The 22,632-nt window shown below is 40.5% G+C and overlaps 1 protein-coding gene and 1 non-coding gene across 2 annotated transcripts in view; one reads left to right on the forward strand and one right to left on the reverse strand.

Moving 5' to 3' along the window:
• The window catches only part of RRAGD (Ras related GTP binding D), a 37,337-nt gene that overhangs the window by 9,171 nt on the left and 5,534 nt on the right, over positions 1 to 22,632 (forward strand). The window contains exons 2-6 of the mRNA XM_070418095.1: positions 3,419 to 3,714; positions 10,312 to 10,511; positions 11,416 to 11,530; positions 12,270 to 12,412; positions 19,211 to 19,359. Coding sequence (XP_070274196.1) covers positions 3,419 to 3,714; positions 10,312 to 10,511; positions 11,416 to 11,530; positions 12,270 to 12,412; positions 19,211 to 19,359 — 903 coding nt within the window. The remainder of the gene's footprint in view (positions 1 to 3,418; positions 3,715 to 10,311; positions 10,512 to 11,415; positions 11,531 to 12,269; positions 12,413 to 19,210; positions 19,360 to 22,632) is intronic.
• Positions 11,062 to 11,167, reverse strand: LOC139013440 (U6 spliceosomal RNA). The gene has a single exon (XR_011472073.1). It is a non-coding gene; the product is annotated as a U6 spliceosomal RNA (small nuclear RNA).

Below are 22,632 nucleotides of genomic sequence, written 5' to 3' on the forward strand. Positions count from 1 at the left end.
GCACGATCCCTTTGTACTCCCTGTATTCTGAGAGGGTTTGACTTTCTACTTCACGATTACTCTCTTTGTCTGCGTTTATTCTGCTTTTCAATCCATTTATTCCCCTTCACTCCTGAATTACATTTTTATTTCCAAGATCTCTAAGGCCCTTTCCCATATCTGCTCTTATTTGAAAATAGTCCTTGTTTCATGAATGTCATATTCATATTTTCTCTTGTCTCTGTGTATTTTATTTTTTTAAAATATATTTCTTTATTGATTTCAGAGAGGAAGGGAGAAGGAGAGAGAGATAGAAACAGCAATGATGAGAGAGAATCATTGATCGGCTGCCTCCTGCACACCCCTTACTGGGGATCGAACCTGCAACCCAGGCACATGCCCTTGGCCGGAATCGAACCTGGGACCCTTCAGTCCATAGGCTGACGCTCTATCCACTGAGCCAAGCCGGCCAGGCTTGTCTCTGTGTATTTTATACTGATCTTGAAAGTTTGCTCTGATTCCATTATGCACTCAGCTTCAGGTGTACATTCTCCCATTTGTTGAGCCTCTACTCTCTGCTACCGTTTTGGCTCTCCTCTTCTGAGAAAGTGTCTGAAGGGAAGATGGGGCTCCTCCCACCCCTTGAGCTCCACACAAACTGTAGTGGAAGTTAGGTGAGGTCAAAGTATTTGGAATGTGGTTGCTCCCTATTTCAGAGCATCACCAGCACTGCCTTCCCTCTCACACCCAAGCTCCTAGGTTCACCAAACCCACCTGGAATGTTCTAGAACAGCGGTTTTCAACCTGTGGGTCGCCACCCCTTTGGGGGTTGAACGACCCTTTCACAGGCGTCGCCTAAGACCATCGGAAAACACATATAGAATTACATATTGTTTTGTGATTCATCACTATGCTTTAATTATGTTCAATTTGTAACAATAAAATTGGGGGTCACCACAACATGAGGAACTATATTAAAGGATTGCGGCATTAGAAAGGTTGAGAACCACTGTTCTAGAGTACGTGTAGGATGGTGTTCGGTAGATGGGCAGTGGTGCACAGAGTTTATCTCCTTGGCTCTCCTCACTTTGATTCTCCAAATAATGACCCCCTGTTGGTTTTCTTCCTGCCCCTTCTTGTTTGGGCTTCCACCACCAGTTCTAGCTTCTGCAGCGGAACCCTTCCATTCATGTCAAGGGCCGGCTGCAGGTTCCTCTTCAATCTGATCTTTGTGTTTCTTAGGGAATTTTCAACAATTTGTCAGTTTCAAGTTTTCCTTTTGTTCCAAGCCCAGCTGAGCTTGAAAATATCCATGTTTATTTGTTCATCTATTAATTGTTTATACTTGCTCTTTTATTTTTAGGGATTTAATATGGAGAGGTGAAGACTGTGACATGTTATTAGTCTGATACTTTTGAAACTGGAAATCCTGTATTCTTTCCTTTTTTGGTTTTGCTAATCCTCACTTATTATTTAGACAGAGAGAGAGAGAGAAAGAAAGAGAAAGAAATACCATTGTAAGAGAGACGCATCGATTGGTTGTCTCCTGATGCACCCCAACCGGGCTGGGGATCGAATATGCAACCAGGTATGTGCCCTTGACTGGGAATTGAACCTGCGATCCTTTGGTCCGAGGGCCAGCGCTCTAATCATTGAGGCAAATCGGCCAGGATCTGTTTTCTTTTTTAATTCATGCCCTGGTTTTGCTAAGATTGACTTGTAATGCCAATACTGCAAATAGGTAGCATATAATCACTGATGAAGAAGAAAGCTGGTGGCCTTTGGGTAATTTACATCCCTATCACTGCTTCTATCATAGATCATCACCAATTTGTTGGATTGGATTAAGTAGAACTGGAAAAGTGTATTTGGGTAGGAGGGGCTGAGATGTTGCTTATAATAGGGTGGTTTTTGTGTACATCTGTACCTGCTTATTTTATTCATTGTTCTACTCAAAATTTTTTTGTTTACCTACACCTCTTGCAAATTCAAACATAAAAATATCAGATAAGTGAAATTAAGTAAGATTATCAAGTATTGGTGTGTCTGGGGGAAAAATGTTAGTTACAATAGGGAAGTAAAGGATTACTTTTCAGTCCCTATTTGAGTAGGCTTAGATTCGAGTAAGGGACTGAGAAAGACATAAGAGTAGTTCAGAAGGAAACCAAATAGAAATTTGGAAAAATAATTTAACATATTTAGATCTCCATATTTGCCTATATTCTGCCTTTTTTCTTAAAATGTTGGTTTCCTTTCTTGACCTTTCTCCAAGCTTCATTATTGTGTATTATTTTATTTATTTTGGTCATTCATGAAGCCGTTTTTACAAAATTGAGATATATTTCACATATAATATTTGCCCTTTTAAAGTATACAAATGAGTGGTTTTAATATATTCACAAGGGTATGTAATCATCATTCCTATTTAGTTCTAGAACATTTTTATTACTCCAAAGAAACCACATGCCCATTAACAGTCACTTCCCATTTCTCTTCCCTGTAGCCCCTGGCAACCACAAAGTATTTTTTATTTCTGAATTTATCTATTCTGTTCGTTTCTTATAAATGGAATCAAACAGTACGTGACCTTTTGTATCTGGCTTCTTTCACTCTCAGTGTTTACCCATATCGTGGCATATATCAGTACTTTGTTCCTTTTTTATAGACAACATCTGTTCATCCAATCATCAGTTGATGGCCATTGTATTGTTTCTACTTTTTGGCTATTATGAATACTGCTGCTGTGAACATTCATGTACGGGTTTTTGCTTGGACATATGTTTTCATATCTTTGAATATGTTCCTCGAAGTGGAGTTGCTGGGCCATAGGGTGACTCAGTCTTTTGAGGAACTGCCAAACTTTTTTTTCTTTTTTCAAAGCACACCATTTTACATTCTCACCAGCGGTGTAGGAGGGTGCCAGTTTATCCACATCCTCACCAACACTTATTATTATCTGACTTTTTTATTGTAGCCATCTTCGTGGGTGTAGAGTGGCATCTCATAGTGGTTGTGATGAGTATTTCTCTGATGGTAAATAAACAAGCATCTCTTTAGTTCATAGAGACCCTGATGAAGGGCATTGCTTTGGAATGCTAACACCAGATTCTTTTCCCAGGCAGTTGGCTCCAGGAAACCTCTACTCTTCACCCTCTAGATTCCTTGCTGGTGACGTGGAATGGTACAGGTTTTCTCCCCACCCCTCACTGCCCTCCCCCCCCAGGATGGTATGAGAGGGTGAAATAGCATTTTTTCAGTGTTTTGCACTTACCAAAAGCTGGCCCCTCAGTGAGTGGGGTGATGTAGTTAGCACTCCCCATATTTGGAAAAGTCGAATTGTCTGTGAATCATAAATCACATCTGAGGTGGAAGTGAAACTCGTCGAATTAACCGCTGTGAAAGCGGCTCGCCCTCATTTTTGTTTTGTGGTTTTCTGCAGTCCTGGACTTCAGCGATCCCTTCAGCACTGAGGTGAAGCCGAGGATCCTGCTCATGGGCCTGAGGAGAAGCGGCAAGTCATCGATTCAGAAAGTGGTCTTTCACAAAATGTCTCCCAACGAAACTCTGTTCTTGGAGAGCACGAACAAGATCTGCCGGGAAGATGTTTCCAACAGCTCCTTTGTGAATTTTCAGATTTGGGACTTCCCAGGACAGATTGACTTTTTTGACCCTACATTTGACTATGAGATGATCTTCCGGGGAACAGGAGCCCTGATATTTGTCATAGACTCCCAGGTAAAGCCGGTCTTGGGTACGGTGGGCCAGCAGGCCCTCTCGCCCACATAGACAGCCGTTCCCCTGGGGCTAAACCATTTCCTTTGTGATCGTTTCGGTTTGGGGTTTGGCTTTCAGACTTGAGAATAGGCCTCTCTACCAAACGAGCATTTCTCAGTTGGGGCTCTCAGGGTTTGCAAAGAAGTCTCCCTTCATGCAACCCTGACCACCACGGGATGACGTTAGGGGCCTGCGTAGTTGTGTACGTCTCAGCAAAGCACAGATCTCGGAAGCCTCACAGATGGAGGGACCACTGTACAGGCCACAGACGGCAGGTATGGGTCCCCCCTCTGATGCTCTCGGCAGGTTCTGGGCAACAAGAACATGTGTGTAAGTTTACCTTTTAATCGGTTTCCCGTGAAGTTAAAGTTCCAAGTATGAAATGTTTTCTTCTGAATTAAAATTATCATAATTATTGCTAGTGCACAATTGATAAAGACAGCATAAGTATTGTGTATTTTATAGGTGACTTAAATATAAAAAGTAAAATTTGAGATATAATTGTCTCTCTAAGGAAGATGAATATTTTCCCACTTAATTCATGTGTCCATGCTTGAATAAGACAGGATTTGGCATCGATTCTATTTTTTTTGTTTTGTTTGTTTGCATAGATGTAAGCACTGAGAAGCCTTGCTCACATAAATATGTAGGGGTAGAGATAGGGTGAGTTTTGGGATAGCATGCACTCAATTATTTACACTCCTTCTAAGTTATATTTCCTAAATTGCCCCGTTTTCTATCACAAAAAAATTATTTTTAGTAGACATGCTGATTAGTTCTTCTTCAACTTTGCTGAGAGCAAAGAATTGGGAGCCCTTTGACTTAATACCCAGGCATAGAGTCACTCTCTCAGTTATTCAAACCAGCCTTCTGAATTGTCTCTTTGGCACCCTGGGATTTTATACCTTGAGCCCATGTTAAAGGGGAGATGAGGAAAGAAAGCAGTGGGACCATCGGTGTGTCTGAGGCAGGTCAGTATAAGAAAGAGTACAGCCCGGCTGGGGTGGCTCAGTGGTTGAGCGTTGACCTTTGAACCAGGAGGTCACAATTCGATTCTGGTCAGGACACATACCTGGGTTGCAACTCAGTCCCCAGTGGGGGGGCATGCAGGAGGCAGCCAATCGATGATTCTCTCATCATTAATGTTTCTGTCTCTCTCTCCCTCTCCCTTCGTCTCTGAAATCAATACAAATATATATTAAAAAGAAAAAAAAAAGAAAAAGTACAGGCAGCAGGATTGAGACCTTGAGGCCCTTCAAACTCTCCATGTCCAAGTATCTTAGAAAGTGTCTATGACGTGTGGCCCAGCCCCCAGGCCCTTCCAAGGCCTCTTTTTTGCAGCTATGGGGGAATAAAAGGCAACAAGTCCTACAGGAATGCGCTAAATCAACCCCAAATTCAGGTCCCGACTTTTTAAAAATACATATTTTTATTGATTTCAGAGAGTAAGGGAGAGGGAGAGAGAGATAGAAACATCAATGGAGATTGAGTCTGCAACCCAGATATGTGCCCTGACCAGGAATTGCACCATGATCGCCTGGTTCATAGGTCGATGCTCAACCACTGAGCCACACCGGCTGGGCAGGTCCAGACATTTTCCTGAAACTGTGGACCCACAATGAGACAGGTGGGCCGAGTGCTCCCAGCCCTTGCAGAAGCACCAGTGTGGTTAGCGGGGAAGGGATGTGAAGACTCAGTCATAATGGGTCTGAGCCCATGCTTGGAAAACCATTCTCTGAGAAGACTGCTCATGCCAGAGAGCGTTCACAGAACTAGATGTTCGATAGAATAATGAAATTCTCAACTAAAGCCTTTTCGTTTCCAGCGACTGCATTTTATACGTCTACTCTATAAAAGGGAGGTTGGCCATATGGTTAGAGAGGGTTCTTTATTTTGTGGTGAGGTATAGAGGGGAGACTTTACATTCCAATGCCTGGTCTAGAGACAGCAGTGCCTCTCCTCCCTTGGACCCATCCAGAGGTGCGTGCTTGTAGAAGCTACATCAGGTCCGGGGCCTGCGTCAGTCGCTGCGTTCCTGGCTGTCCCACTTTTACTGACCTGTTTTCTGGCCCATCTGTGGCCTTGGCAGTATCCCTGCCTTCCTGCCTCAGATCTGCCAGCACCATAAATTAGGGAGTCTGGAGCTCGAGAGGAGCGGCCAGAGTGTGTCCGCGCTGCCGCATGGGAGGTGAGGCTCCAGGGATGTCACACTCATCCGTCTCCTCTAAGCTCCATTTCCCCCTAAGTCACGTGGCCACTGTTTCTGTAGTTGGTGAGCTAGGTAGTGGCAGCCCATGCGTGAGTAGATTCCAACCAGATGATTCCTCATTTCAAGACAGTGGCTTAGTAAGTAAATACTTTAATACCATGTTGTGCTTCCCTAGCAAGAATTTAAATTTCCAAAACAAACCCAGCTCAGGTGTTTGTACGATGGTTATAATGGGGCTAAAATAGATACACTTACCTATTTTTAAATATTGCAACCATAATTTGGTTTGATTTCTACCTGAACATGGAAATGGACCTTCAGTTTGGGTTGGTAAATGTATTTTTTGTTTATTTTGTTTTGTTGTTGTTGTTATTTATTTTTTAGCTGTAAGACAGAGAAAGGTAAACGGATGCTTGCAAAATTCATTTTTTAAGTTATACTTTTTTAAAAGGTTAGGAAAAACATAGTTGAGAGCTGTCATTTACTAAAAATATATAAAGTAATTAAGTCGGCAGCTTCAGAGTCTAATACCCGTTTCTGCTGGCAGCAGGCTATGGAAATTGTATTTGTGGGAATCTTTGCAGGATGTGATTACAAGACTGAAAGAGGAGCACACGTTAGGGAAGTACCTCAGCAGCACTCCAATCATTTTCTTTATTTCTAAGCAGTGCTCTGTGGGTGGGACACCTCATATTTTTATTTTTTGCTTGTGAATTCCTCACAGTCAGAGGATTGCCAGATAATTATATCACCAAGGAGAAAATGTGTCCTCCCAGAATGTTGTAAAATAAAAGAGAATGAAAGCATTGAGAGCTCTTTCCCTCGACCTGGATGTATGATCCCCCAAACCCCCGGCAGAGCCCACAGATGCATCACATCTCCAGGCCCTGCTTCGGCCCCCTGCAGCCATTCCACCTGTGCCTGGGGGACACACACATCTGTAATTCCTAGATTTAAATTTGGATTGACACTAGGCATTATAGTTTTTACTTTTGTCATAGAAGAGGATAACAGACACAGTAGGAAAAATCATCCACAATCCCTCTGCTCTAATAAACCAAGTATATTCTTCTTTTTAATGTCATTTGTAATTCTTGTAGCTACATACTACCACATCAGTTAGTTGGTAATCAGTCCATTTTATATACTTGGCAGGGAGGTTAGAGTAGCAATTTCTAATCCTTTGCGACTGTAATGCCCTCTTGACATTGGCTAGTTGTGCTCACAGGCCTGTCCCTTTAACTCCCCTCTTCCTTATGTTATAGACATAAGCAGTAACACTTTTTTTTGAGGTGAATAGACATATAATAAAACACCCTCGCTTTAGGTGAACAGTTCAGTGAGTTTGATCAATGTCTATACCCTGTGACTAGCTCACAATCAAGATGTAGAATATTTCTACCACCCCAAAGGGTTCCTTCGTGTCCTTCCTCAGCCAGTCCCCCGAACCCCAACTCCAGGACTGCTGATGTGCTCTCTGTCACTATAGACTAGTTTGCCTTTTCTAGAATTTCACATATGTGGAATTATACAGTAATAACTTTAGTTTTTATTTGAGATACTTTAAGGTCTTAAAAAAGTGCTACAAATTATTCATCTAGAATTTTTCCAAAATGCTTAATCTGCTAGCCCAGTGCCCCAAATTCCAACTTTCATTTTAAATGAATCTTTAGAGTGTGAGGATGAGAAGAGTCCATGTGCTGTTTGTCTCTCTTCACAGTTTCTTATTACTATCTTTAATATTTTGATTTACCTAGAAGAATGCCAGAACATCCCCTGTTTTATTGGCTTCCTGTATTGGTCCAAGTTTGGAGTCAGAATAGGGGGTGAAAAGTCCTTTGAATTCTGTCCTGTAGATCCCTTTCCTCTCTTTGCTGTAACAATAAGACCTGCTCATACCTTCAAGTTGGCGATAATTAAGAGATCTGACAACACTGAGTGTTAGTGAGGGCCTGGAGCATCCAGTGCTCTTACACATTATCTAGTCAAATTCAAGGTGCTCCTTCCTTCCTAGGACCCAACAGGTTGGCCTTCAGGGTAAGCCCCCAAAACTCACAAACAGACACAAAGATGCATGTATGAGACTGTCCACATTATTACTGTCTGGAAACATTCTGAATGTCCATCAACAGTTATCAACAATGATAAATTATAGACCATCCATACAGTGAAACTTTATAGAGCTGTTAGAAGGAGTTATGGCCTGGCCGGCATGGCTCAGTGGTTGAGCATCAGCCTATGAACCAGAAGGTCACAGTTTGATTCCTAGTCAGGGCACATGTCATAGTTGTGGGCTTGATCCCCAGTGGGGGGTGTGCTGTAGGCAGCCAATTGATAATTCTCTCTCATCATTGATATTTCTATCTCTCTCCCTCTCCCCTCCTCTCTGAAATCAATAAAAAAAATATTTTTAAAAAGAGTTATACACATCAATGTAGGTGAATCTCACTGACATAATGTTGGGTGAAAAAGGCAAACTATAATATACATGTAACGATATTTTTATAAAATTTAGAATAACGGAAATGAATTCTGTATATTGTTTAAAGATAGATATGTATGTAGTAATGTATCAAGAGATGAGTGAGAATAGACACTAAACTTGAGGTAGTGCTACCTCTGGAGGGTAGGGGGTAGAGTGATGGAATAGAAGGGAGGAGGGGGAGAAACACACAGGGCTTCAGTATCTAATGTTTGATTTCTTTTTAAAAAAATATTTTTACTGATTTTAGAAAAAGGAAGAGGGAGGGAGGGAGGGAGGGGGGAGAGAGAAAGAGAGAGAGAGAGAGAGAGAGAGAGAGAGAGAGAAAATCGCTGTGTAAGAGAGAAGCATTGATAAGCTGCCTCCTGCAAACGAACCCACAACCCAGGCATGTGCCCTGATCAGGAATTGAACCAGCAACCTTTTGGTGCATGGAACAACACTCAACCAACTGAGCCACACCTACCAGGGCTAATGTTTGATTTCTTAAGCAAAGAGATACATAGTATATAGGTGTTTATTATATTATTATATAGGTATCATCTGTAGGAAGGAGGAAAATAGTATTGTTTTACTTGGGGCAATGATTGTAGACATGGTCAGCAATCATATTCTGTGAAGGGCCAGATGGTAAATATTTCAGGCTTTGCAGTCTATACCATTTCCACAGAGGAAAACGACTCAGCTGCCATTGTAGCATGAAAGCAGCCCTTGATGCTATGTAAACAGATGAGTGTGGCTGTGCGCCAATAAAACGACTTACAAACAACATCAGGCATGGGCCCAATTTGGCTGCTCTAGACCAGTGGTTCTTAAAAGTTTTTCCTCCTGGCTCCTTCCCCAGTGACCCATATCATATTTTCATCTCTAACTGTTCATCACAATTGACCAAGAGATTCAAAAATCTGGAAGGAATTGTATTCCAAAGGAGGTCCTAGGTGACCTTTGTGAATTTTCTGTTCACAGAACTGCAGCTCTGATCTTTATGACTGTCACCAAGCTAGCCATAAGAGCCTACAGCTGGGTTTTTCTGGCCTTTCTTTTTCATCTCTTTGTTAACAAAACTTACATTTTCAATCTTGAATTCTATAAAACCAGCTTTTATTGGGCTTTTGCAATATATTTTCGGACGTTGTACCCAGATGGTTTCCAAATTAAGAAAGAATGTGGAGCCCTAGCTGCTTGGCTCAGTAGATAGCGCGTCAGCCTGCGGACTGAAGGGTCCCAGGTTCGATTCTGACCAAGGGCACATGCCTGGGTTGCGGGTCGATCCCCAGTAGGGAGTGTGCTGGGTTGTGGGCTCAATCCCCACTAGGGGGTGTGCAGGAGGCAGCCGATCAATGATTCTTTCTCATCATTGATGTTTCTATATCTCTCTTATTCTCTTTTCCTCTCTGAAATCAATAAAGAAATATATTAAAAAGAAAGAAAGAATATGGGAAGGAAAAACATGGTTCACTGTGAGGCAAGGTGCTGGAAAGGTTAGCTTGAGTGGGGGTATCATTTCACAACATGTGCCTTTTATCAAAACATCCCATTGCACACTTTATTTTTTTTACTTATTGATTTTTTTTGAGGAGGCGGGGAGAGAGAAACATAACTTTTGTTGTTCCACTTATTTATGTGTTCATTGGTTGCTTCTTGTATGTGCCCTGATTGGAGATCGAACCCTCAAGGTTGCCTTATGGGGACTCTGCTCTATCCAACTGAGCTACCCAGCCAGGGCCTCCTATTGTACACTTTAAATATATGTAATGTCTTTTTGTCAAGCATCCCTCAATAAAACTGGGAGTTATGTGAAAGGCACCTGAGCAGGGTTTAGAAAGCAAAGCCGCCTCCCCTGACAGGACTGTGCCTTTGTTCCCAGGACGATTACATGGAAGCCCTGGCCCGGCTGCACCTCACAGTGACCAGGGCCTACAAAGTGAACACTGACATCAACTTCGAGGTGTTTATTCATAAAGTGGATGGTCTGTCCGATGACCACAAAATTGAAACCCAAAGAGATATTCATCAGCGGGCAAACGATGACCTCGCAGACGCTGGATTAGAAAAAATTCACCTCAGGTGAGAACAGAAACCCCTCAGGGATCACTGTCATGGACAGACAAAGCAGATTTGGGGTCCAAAGTCGCCACAAGTGGTTCACCCTATTTTGTACTGTGGACATTGGAATGGTATTTGGGTAAAACAAGCTTTCCATGTGCTAATTCTAATCTTTGGGAAAAGCAGTGGGGTTTAAAAATAATAAATTTCTTTTTTTAATAAGTGGTCAAAGCTAAGGTTCCTCCCCCATTTGAGAAACACATAACATACCTGGTAAAACCCATGGACATAATCCAGGAGGTTAATTGAAGCTGAAGTTTACAGTTCTTGATAAATATGATAGTATCTAACTCTGAAGATAATTCAAATAGAAATACTCAGGAAAACCACTTCATTTTTTGTGGGGTGCTCCATGTATCATTGATTTCACAAATTGGAAAGTGAAAAACGTAGGTACTTCAATATGAATAATGTCCCTGTTACTAGCCCATGAGGTGTGTGTATAGATGACCTGGTGTGCATTCTCTTGCAGAATATAAGGAAGCTGGTATGGACACAGACAGTGCTTTTTTTTAATATGGAAGGTTTCACAAATTTGCATGTCATCCTTGCGCAGGGGCATGCTAATCTTCTCTGTATCGTTCCAATTTTAGTGTATGTGCCGCCAAAGTGAGCACTACATTGTGTTTTTAAGCTTTCCACTCCAGCCAGTCAGCAGATGAGAATGGACACAGTTCTTGTTTTTTGGGTGGTGGGAGGAAATGGCCTGTTAAGACATGTTCAGTTTTTACCAAGGCTGTTTCAAATTCTGAATGTGTGTGTAAGGAGTGTAGATACAGAAGGCAAGTACTGGTGTTATGACAGCCTAAGCAGTCTATTCCCCAGTCAAGGGGAAAAAGTGATGAAATATTGTTTCCTCTTTCAGCTTTTATCTGACAAGCATATATGATCATTCAATATTTGAAGCTTTTAGCAAAGTGGTTCAGAAACTAATTCCACAACTCCCCACCCTGGAGAACTTGCTAAACATCTTTATCTCTGTAAGTAAATAATATCATCCTGTGAGCGTCATTTGCAGAATTTAAGAATAACATTGCAAGAATGAAAACGATCTTATTTCTGCTTACTTTTACAGCAGCATTTCAAGGTCACAAAGTATGTACTTTTGGAGGTTGATCCAGAGATTATTTTAGGCCCTTTAAATTTTAACTTCCAAAATGGATGCCTGTACTTTACTGATATAATTGGAGTGTTTATTCAAATTGTAGGCAATCATTCAATGTTAAAAGAGCCTTACCAGAGGTAGAGGATATAAAAGTTGGTTTGGCGATAAGATATAAACTGTTAACACTGAATGAGTCCTATAAACCACCAGCTCTCGTCCAGCTCTGCTGAGTAGCATTAAGGCAGACCTGTTGGTTGTACGCGCATGAATTCTCACTGCACAGTTTGGAATTTGCTTGTTTAGATTTCTTAAATTTATTTTTAAATTTAAAATCAGTATAATTAGTGTTTTTACTTGGCTACCACTCAGTTTGTTTGCCTACTGAAAATAATTTGGATAATTAATTCCACTTTTCATTTTCTATGCAAGTCCATTATAAAGAAGTATATCACAATGAGGTTTAAATTGTAATAACATGGAACAACCTAAAATTATAGTAACTTAATTTTTGCTTGTTTTTTTTTTCACATAGAGGATGGCATATAGTTTTATAGAACCATGACCTGGTTTGAAATCAGCTGTTGCTTTAAGTCAGCATCTTCTTTTTGTTTCAGAATTCTGGAATTGAAAAGGCATTTCTATTTGATGTGGTCAGTAAAATTTATATTGCAACTGATAGCACCCCAGTAGATATGCAAACCTATGAGCTCTGCTGTGATATGATTGATGTGGTGATTGACATCTCTTGTATTTATGGGTAAGTAAGACATTCTTAAAGGCTAAAAATCAAGCCATGCTTCTCTTTCAGAACCTTTGAGACATTTTGCATTTACTTATTTGATTTTAATACTTTTGTTTTAAATGACTGAGATCTGTAAATAAATATACCATTTAGCATGCAATTATAATAACAAATAATTATTGCGTAAATTCCTGGCATTATGCTAAGAATCTCATTGCACACATTATATCATTTAATTCTCCTCTACTCCATGAGGCAGGAATTACTACCCCCACTTTAAGGATGGGAAAACTGAGGTTTACACTGGTTATGTTTCTAATCTTTGCTCACACTGTCAATAAGGGCTGGAACTAGAATTTGAACTTCAGCCTAACTGATTCCTGGAGTTTCTCTACTGAAAATCTGTCATCATACTATAATGTCTTATATACTTGGGACAGACTGATAGGATCATTGAACTCCAAATATCTCATGTTAACAACAGTTCTATTATCTTCATTATAGGATATAACTACTGGGTTGTTGTTTTTAAAATATACTTTTATTCTTATTATTCAATTACAGTTGACATTAAACATAGTTTCAGGTGGTTGCATAGTGGTTAGACATTTACATAACTTACAAAATGATCCCTTCAACAATATTCTTTTTGATTATTTTTTATTGTGAGTAGCAGGGAATTTTAAAACTAAGCAAACAGCATTGCCTGTTTACTACTAAGGTCTTACATTCTTAGAAAATAGTTTTTTACACTTAGAATCATAAAATAAGGAGTGGGGAAAGTTGATTGTGTTACCAGACATAGAAACAATTCCACATAATTATAAATTTGCTGAATGGGTGTCATACAGAGTGAATGGGTATGAACTAGTTTGTTTATCTTATTAAGATACCAAGTTGTCTGTTTATGTTGAATTTATGTCTTCATCCAATCATTGATTACTTGAAGGTTTTGTTCATCTTCCTCTTTACTCACTGTGACCTGCTTTATATAACCTCCTCTTCCGTGACAGTCTCCGTCTCGCCATTTCTGTCTTCCACTGTCTGAAAATCCTTTGCTAACTCAGTTTAGATTCTCTGTTAACTCTGTTATACATACTAGTACACATGCAAACACAGTGCCTTCTGTTATGAAAGCCGGAAAGTGAATCTTCACAGGACTGTAGTGAGAAAGAAATAATTAGGTTTCCCCTGGTAAACCCTGGATAAATGTAGCTGCTATTATCATCATCATCAAACACTGCCATTCGGCTTTAGAAATAGGCCATGTTTCCTAAGATTATTTCCCTACAGTTATTTTTAAACTGTAAAGTGAATGACCTTGAAATAGCCATGGAAGCTGAATGTACCCTGATTGCAGTCTAGATTGCTGTGGTAATCAAACACAGTGAACAACACAACTGATCTGGCTCATATTTAATGATATGCATAATCATGATTGTGCTAACTAGACATAAGTGGTAAGTAGTTCTTGTAAGGATGTTGATCAGAGTTACTTTTACCCAGCTGAAACAAACATGGGCAGGGTTGGGAGGAGGAGGGAGCTGGATCCTGCCTTCACATTGTTTTCCTGTGTAGAGTGCAGTGTTCCTGAGAACCTACCAGGTTCAGTGAGAACCAGTCTTGGTCCAAATGGCCCTGTGGTTTTCCTCAGACGTTTGCTGGCCAGGCAAGGAGCCAGCCCAGCTAAGAGGGGGAGGGCTAGCGATGTGTGCGGCAGCCCAGGAAGCAGGCTCCCTGCCAGTTCCCAGCTGCTCCCTGGAGACCAGTAGGGGTTAGAAGCAGGTGACCTGGTACCTCAGTCCACTGCTCAGGAATCTCAGCTGAGCTTCTGCTAAGGCTGGTCAGCTCTGCGTGTGCACGCACGCACACACACACACACACACACGTTAAAACACAAAGCCATCCTCATGTGTTTTTATGTCTTTGTAGATGGAGATATGAGTAGTAGAAAATAGTTGTTGCAGTCGTAAAAACTCACCAGTTTCTACTTGTAATATTTTTGGTCTTTCTTTTTCCAATTTGTTTAATGTTTACTTTTTCTGAATGTGAATGTAACCCATGTTCATTGAAGAAAATATGTAAAACTATAAAGGATAACATTAAAATAGCCATAATCTTATCACCTAGTAACACTCGCTAACATTTTTATATATTCTTTTGTGTAATTTTTAGGATAATGTGATCACTTTGTATATTTAACATTATATCCTGCTTTTTTCACTTAACATTATCACAAGAATTTTCCTGTGTAACAAAAACACTATTTAATATCTATATAGCATCCTATCTAATAAAGAGGGAATATGCTAATTGACTGCCCCACCCTCAAAGATGGTGGCGCCCACAGCCAATAAGGAGGGAATATGCTAATTGACTGCCTTGCCCTCAAAGATGATGGCACCCACAGCCACAAGATGACAGCGCCCAGTCCCCTCAGCCCCGCGGGGGTGGCAGGTGCGGCAAGGCCAGGCCTGGCCCCAGGCAGGCCTGGCCGCTCCGCGTGCCTGCCTCCGGAGTCCCCCAGCCCCTTAGCCTCCCAGCTGCCCAGGGCCGGCCTGAGGCACAGGCAAGCCTCAGATGGTGGCTGCCCAGCCTCCGAGGGCCGCCTGAGGCTCAGGTAACCAGGGCTGGCCGAGGCTTGCGCTGCCAGCAGTGGCAGCAGCAGAGGTGTGATAGGGCGTCGCCTTCCCCCGATCACCGGGTTGCCTCCCGCCCCTGAGGGCTCCTGGACTGTGAGAGGGAGCAGCCAGGCTGAGGGACCGCCCCTCCAGTGCATGAATTTTCATGCACTGGGCCTCTAGTAGTAGTATATTTATTTGGAAATTTTAAATGCAGGTTTCTTCATTGCTTACAACAGTGGTTCTCAACCTTCCTAATGCTGCGACCATTTAATACAGTTCCTCATGTTGTGGTGACCCCCAACCATAAAATTATTTTTGATGCTACTTCATAACTGTAATTTTGCTGCTGTTATGAATCGTAATGTAAATATCTGATATGCAGGATGTATTTTCATTGTTACAAATTGAACATAATTAAAGCATAGTGATTAATCACAAAAACAATATGTAATTATATATGTTTTCTGATGGTCTTAGGCGACCCCTGTAAAAGGGTCGTTCGAACCCCAAAGGGGTCGCGACCCACAGGTTGAGAACCACTGGCTTACAATTTTTAAATGTTACAGTTAATTCTCAGAACATTACTTTATTAGCAAGAAATTCAGTTTAGAAGAACAGTAACTAAAAGTAGTACAAAGGAAGTTAAGAGTTCTGTTAAAGCATCTTTAACATTTGAGACTTAACACTTAAAATTTTTCTTTACTGTTCTGGTAGGTTATAGTGAGTTGCATTCTTTTATAAAAAACTAACTCCTACAACTTACTTTGAAGTAGCCATGTATGTGCCAGTTTAAAATACTCTCAAAACTAAACACCTACATTTCCTTTAAAATACTCTACTTAAAATACTCTACAGCCTGGCCTTCATAGCTCAGTGGTTGAGGATCAACTAGGAGGTCACAGTTCGATTCCCAGTCAGGGCGCATGCTTGGGTTGCAGATTTGATCCCCAGTGTGGGATGTGCAGGAGGCGGCTGATCAATGATTCTCTCTCATCAGAGATAGATGTTTCTATCTCTCTTCCTCTCCCTTCCTCTCTGAAATCAATAAAAATCTATTTAAAATAAATAAGTAAAATACCCTACAATTCAGGCAATTTTATGTAATCTGGTTTGTTACCCTCCCCACTTGTGATATTTACAAGATTAAAGGCATTAACTCTAAAATTAGATGAGTTTGAAGTCCTGGCTGTACCCCCATCATCAGTTTTGACCAAGTTATCTTATTTTCCCAATCTCACCTCAGTTCCTCAGCACTGAGGATTCTTGTGCCAGACAATATAATGCATAGTAAGAACTAGGAACGGTGCCCATCACAGAATACATGTTTAGTAAATGCTGGCTCTTACTACACAAAATGATAAGGATCATCAGCAGCTGAGTTATGCTTATCTATAATAATAAAAGTGTAATATGCTAATTAGACTGGACGGCCTTCTGATGAAGCCTGGGCTGCGAGGGCCGAGGCAGCCGCCACCGTTGCCTCAGGCGGCTGCAAGGGCCGAGCCCCTTGCACGACTTTGTGCATCGGACCTCTAGTGTATGAATAAGGCTTATTTAGCAAAATTATAATTAAATCAGATTTCTGGTCAAGTATTTTTAAGTTTGGGAAGCAAAAATAAATCAGAAAATGTATGCATGGTTTCACATAAGAGGAAGAGGTACAGGGAAGTGCTCCTTTGCCCATGAGGAAAGGATGCATAATTCTTTGATTACATCAGTATTTCGAAGGGTCCAGTTTCAGTCATTAAGGCTGTGGGGATTCAGAACTAGTCACCCCAAGATATGTCTCTGTGGTATGCAGGTTGTTTCTTGAGCTAAAGGCAACTTTAGCCTCCGGTTCAAGAGAAATTTCTGCCCCTCCCTTAACTACCTAGAAGAACTTGAATTAGGGGCCTTGCATATAATAAAAGACTATCAGTGATAACCTTTTTAAAAAATATATATTTTTGTATTGATTTCAGAGAGGAAGGGAAAGGGACAGATAGAAACATCACAGATGAGAGAGAATCATTGATCAATTGCCTCCTGCACGCCCCCTACTGGGGATCGAGCCGCAACCCAGGCATGTGCCCTCGGCCGGAATCAAACCTGGGACCCTTCAGTCCACAGACCAATGCTCTATCCACTGAGCCGAACCAGCTAGGGCAGTGATAACCTTCTTAACCTACCTTGATGGTAGGGCAAACTTTTATTTATTAAACATCTGTTCTTCTTATCATCCTGTGCTGACCCTTTGAAGCCCCCAGTTACCTCATCCTTAGCTCAGATGTCCTATATTCCCAGATCTCCTCTTTCTGTCTCCTGCATGTGGGGTCTCTGATTCTCTCGTGTATGGAGCGTTCCCATACTATGTAGATACTAAATTTGGTTATTTTCTCTTGCTCATCTGTCTCATGTTTATTAGACCAGTCAGAAGAACCTTGAGCTTAGAAGAAAATGTATTTCTCCCCAACAAAGTCATAATAATAATAATAGCAGTTAACATTCATTATGCATATTACATGGTCTCAGCACTATGCTCAGTGCTATATATGTATTATTTCATTACATTAGGAAACTTTGAAGTAATTACTGTTAGAATACAGATGAGGAAATTAAGGTTCAAAGAAGTTACTTGCCCATAGTAAGTAAGCTGGGATACAAACCCAAGTCATCTGTGTCTGCGGCCAAGTGAAATAAGCCAGTCAGAGAAAGACAAGTACCATATGATTTCACTCAATGTGAAATCTAATGAACAAAATAAACTTAACAAAACAGAAAGACTCACAGATAGAGACCAGATTGATAGCTGTCAGAGGGGAGGGGAGTTGCAGGGCTGGGTGAAAAGGTGTAGGGATTAAGCAAAATAAAACAAAACAGAAAACACCACTCCTAGACACAGGCAACAGATTACCAGTGGGAAAGAAGGTTGGGGGAAGGTAGAAGAGGGTATAAAGGTGCTAAATCAGTGGTTCTCAACCTTGGCTACACAAGGTTAAAGTGCTAAATGGTGATGGAAGGTGACTTGACTTGGGGTGGTGAACACACAATACAATATACAGATGATATATTATAGAATGCTACACCTGAAATCTATATAATTTTATTAACAAATGTCACCCCAGTAAATTCAATGAAAAAATAAAAACAAAACAAAAAAAATTAGACTAATCTATTTATTTAACTTTTTATTTTAAAAAGATTTCAAACCTACAGAAATGTGCAAGGATAGTACAATGAATTCCTATAAACCTTCATTCAGGCCGAAACCGGTTTGGCTCAGTGGATGGAGCGTTGGCCTGCGGACTGAAAGGTCCTGGGTTCTATTCCAGTCAGGGGCATGTGCCTGGGTTGCAGGCACATCCCCAGTAGGAGATGTGCAGGAGGCGGCTGATCGATGTTTATCTCTCATCGATGTTTCTAACTCTCTATCTCTCTCCCTTGCTCTCTGTAAAAAAATCAATCAAATATATTAAAAAAAAAAAACCTTCATTCAGATTCACCATTTTTATCAATTTGCCCTATTTGCTATCTCCCTCTTTTTCTATTCTATATTGTTTGTTTGTTTGTTCTGAACTATTCGGGAGTAAGTTGCGGACATCATGGTTCTTTGATCCTCATTACTTGAGCATCTCTCCTTAAGAACAAGGACATTCTTTACAGTTTAATGATCCAAGTAAGCATATTTAGCATATTTATCTAATATACAGTCCATATTCAAATTTTACCAGTGGTCCCACTTCTACCTTTTATATCAGTTTTCCCCTGCAATTCAACATCTAATTCAGCATTTGGCTGTCATGTGTCTTTACGCTTCTTTCATTTGGAACAGTTCTTCAGTCCTTGGTCTTTCATCAGACCATGCCTTTGACAGCCTGGTTATTTGATTATGAGAAAATGAGAAACGCTTGAAGGCCACAGAGGGGAGAAGAACTAACGCCCGCCGCCCCTCACCTGTGTTCCTCAGGTGTCTGGGGGGTTGCCCAGCTGCCACAACAGCCACCCCTTGTGTCAGTAGGAAAGTGACTGTCATACACTCTACATTCTTGTGATTATGTGTTTCTGAGATCTTTAGCTGAAAGGTCTGAATGGGTAGGCTAGTTTTAATACCTTTAAAGAAGTAAATCTGTGTTAAAGCTGGTTTCTGTTGTCAGGTTACAATTTACAGTTCTCGATGGTCAAATATGTTTTGGTTTCTGTCCCCATTTAGTCTCAAAGAAGACGGAGCAGGAACCCCCTATGACAAGGAATCAACAGCCATTATAAAGCTGAATAATACCACAGTTCTTTATTTAAAAGAGGTGACAAAGTTCCTGGCTCTTGTTTGCTTTGTCAGAGAGGAAAGCTTTGAAAGAAAAGGTAATTATGTGTGTGTGATTCAGACTAATACTGTCTTCACTGCCTGTTGAATGTGGATGGGGAGCACCGTGCCTCTTGAAGTTTGTAGACTTGAGCCACAGGCCCCCTTGATCAGTCAGCTTTGGGGACCCGTGAACCAGCCTGCCCTCTAGTGAAAGCTGCTGTGAGGTGGAAGTGGACGCAACCATCCACCAGGGGCCTCAGCTTTCCTGCGGGTGCAGCTAGCTGGGGTGCTGCCAGTCTGTAAAGTTCCTTACCAAGGGGAGGCCCCCAGCCTACATCGAGGGCCGTGGCCTCCTTCTTGGGCTACACCTCTCGAAGGTTTTAGGGACATGTGACCACTTGTGCTCCCATGTGACGGAGGGGACTCATACAACATCAAAGCTAGACGTTATTTAACTTGTGTTCAGCCTCTATATTCTTTAGTCCTCAAAACACAGGGATGGCACCATGATCCTGAAAACAGAAGACATGAAAAACACTTCATAATATCACCACATATCTTTTTAGTTTTATTTTAAAACCAAAGCAATTAACTTCATAAAAATAATCATTTTCCCCCTTGCTACCTAACCTGGATAATACCTTACTGCTGCTGCTATGAATTTTTTGCAACTAGGAAATGATTTACCAATTTGTTGGTAAAAATATTCCTAACAAAGTGGCAATAGTAACATTGACTGAAAAAGCCCCTTTTCCTTATAAAGCAATACGTGTTTATTTTAAAAATACTTAGAAAATTTAGGAATGTATAACAAAAACAAAATAAAACCACTCAATTTCACCATCTAGAGCTAAACCCCATGCTAAATTTCTGAAATGTGCTTTCTTTCTCCTTTCCTTCCTCTCTTCTTTCCTTCCTTCTAACAAAAGTGGGGCCAGGAGATTGTCTATATAGTTTTATATCCTGTTGTTTTCAAATTCATTGAGCATGAAAACATAATTTAGATTTTTTTAAATTATAAAAGCAATAGATTCACTTAGAAAATTTATAAATAACAAATAAGCAAAAAAGAAATAATTACTGATAAACTTCTCACTCAGATACTCAATATTTTCTGTATCACTTTCCAGCCTTTTTCATATATATATATATATATATATATATATATATATTATCTTTATATATGAGATTGTATGATAAATACTTCTTTATAACCTTCACTTAAATTATTATAGACATCTTTCCAATTTACTAAATCTTTTTTCCACATCATTTTTAGATTTTGATGTTATAAATAATCTATGATGACCCTCTTTGCACTAAATATTTTTGTACATCTTTGGTTGTTTCCTCAGGAAAAACTTTCAACGAATAGAATTACTTAGATCAAAGGGTAGGCATGTTTTGGTGGCTTCTAATGCATCGTTACCAAAATGTCCTTTAGAAAGACTTTATGGGTTTACGCTACTAAGAGAATATGAGCGTGTCAATTTTGCTGTAGTTTCAATATTGGGTATTAGCATTAAAAATTTATAATTGAGCCCTAGCCACTTTGGCTCAGTGGATAGAGCCAAACCCTGGAGTTGTCCCGGGTTTGATTCTGGTCAGGGCATGTACCTCAGTTGCAGGTTGCAGGCTGAGTCCCTGGCCCTAGTTGGGGCACGTGCACGAGGCAACCAATCGATGTTTCTCTCTCTCTAGCTCTCCCCCTTTCCTCCACTCTCTCTCTAAAAATCAATGGAAAAATATCCTTGGGTGAGGATTAACAGCAACAACAAAAATGATAATTGAGCCCTGGCCAGTGTGGCTCAGTTGGTTGGGTGTTTGATTCCCAGTCAGGGCACATACCCAGGTTGCAGCTCTATCTCCGGTAGGGGGGATACAGGAGGCAGCCAATCGATGTTCTGCTCTCACATTGATATTTCTCTCTTCTCCCTTCCTCTCTCTCTAAAAATCAATAAACTATTTTAAAAATTGATTATTGAAAACTGGTATATCATTTAAATTTACATTTCCTTGCTTCTTACTGAAGTTATGCATGTATTTCTCCATATTTACCTACTATTGCCAACCAAATTGCCTTTTGTGTCCTTGTCCTGTAAAATTTTTAATTAAATGGTGTTAATCTTTTACTTTGTATTTTTATCTTGCTGAAAGTAAGAACAGATTATATAATAAATCCATGGAATTTTGAAGATAGGACCATACCTTGTTTCATTCTCAATTACAGGTGATTTTACCCAGACTCAGGACTTAAGTGATTTTTCCCCAATATAAGGTCATACCACCAGTGTATGGCAGTCAGGCCTAAAGATTCCTGGGGTTCTCCCTATGTGGAATCAGTGTTGTATATTGTTTAAAAACATTATATGTATATTTTCTTGGTTAAAGATACTTCCAGAATTTATATCTGATGATTAATATTTCATGTTGATTTTGGAAGCTAATAAAAGTTATACAAATAGTACAACTCCAGCCCCCAAACCATCTAGGATGGTGGCAGTTTCTAAAAGGAATAATTTTGAACCAATTTTAGACTTCCAAAAACTTCTAAAAACTGTAGTTTACATATACTCCTCATCCAGATTCCCCAAATGTTAACATCTTACATACTATAGCACAGTGTTCAACACTAGGGAGTTGACATCAGTATAACGCTGTCAATGAGACTACAGACCTTGTGCAGAGTTCACCAGTTCTCCCAAAAATACCCGTTTTCTGTTTCAGGATCCAAAATTGATTTAGTTGCTATTTCTCCTGGTCTCCTCCTATCTGTGACAATTTGTCTTCCATGGTCTTGACTCTTTTGAAGAGTACTGATCAATTATTTTGTAGACTGTCCCTCAAGCTGGGCTTGTCTGAGATTTTTCACACAGTTGGAATGAGATAATGCACTTTGGTTAGAACACCACACAGTCCTGGCCGGCGTGGCTCAGTGGTTGAATGTTGACCTATGAACCAGGGTGTCATGGTTCCATTCCTAGTCAGGGCACATGCCTGGGTTTCAGGCTCTTGATCCCCAGTGAGGGTCATGTAGGAGGCAGCCAATTGATGATTTTTCTCTCATCATTGATGTTTCTGTCTCTCTCTCCCTCTCCCTTCCTCTCTGAAATCAATAAAAGTATATTTAAAAAACACCACACAGAAATGATGTGTCTCTTTCTCTGTGCATCATATCAAGTGGTTAATGGTGTCTTGTTGCTGGTGACGCTGATGTTGACTTAGCTAAGGTAGTTTCTGCCAGTTTTTCCACTGGAAATTCCCTACCTGTCCCTTTGTCATTAATACATGCTTTCAAACTATGCAACTCCTGTTTCTTCTCACACTCT

The sequence above is a fragment of the Myotis yumanensis genome, unplaced genomic scaffold (assembly GCF_028538775.1).
Source record: "Myotis yumanensis isolate MYYU_CA2020_CCGP unplaced genomic scaffold, mMyoYum1.0.hap1 SCAF_6, whole genome shotgun sequence".
NCBI lineage: Eukaryota > Metazoa > Chordata > Mammalia > Chiroptera > Vespertilionidae > Myotis > Myotis yumanensis.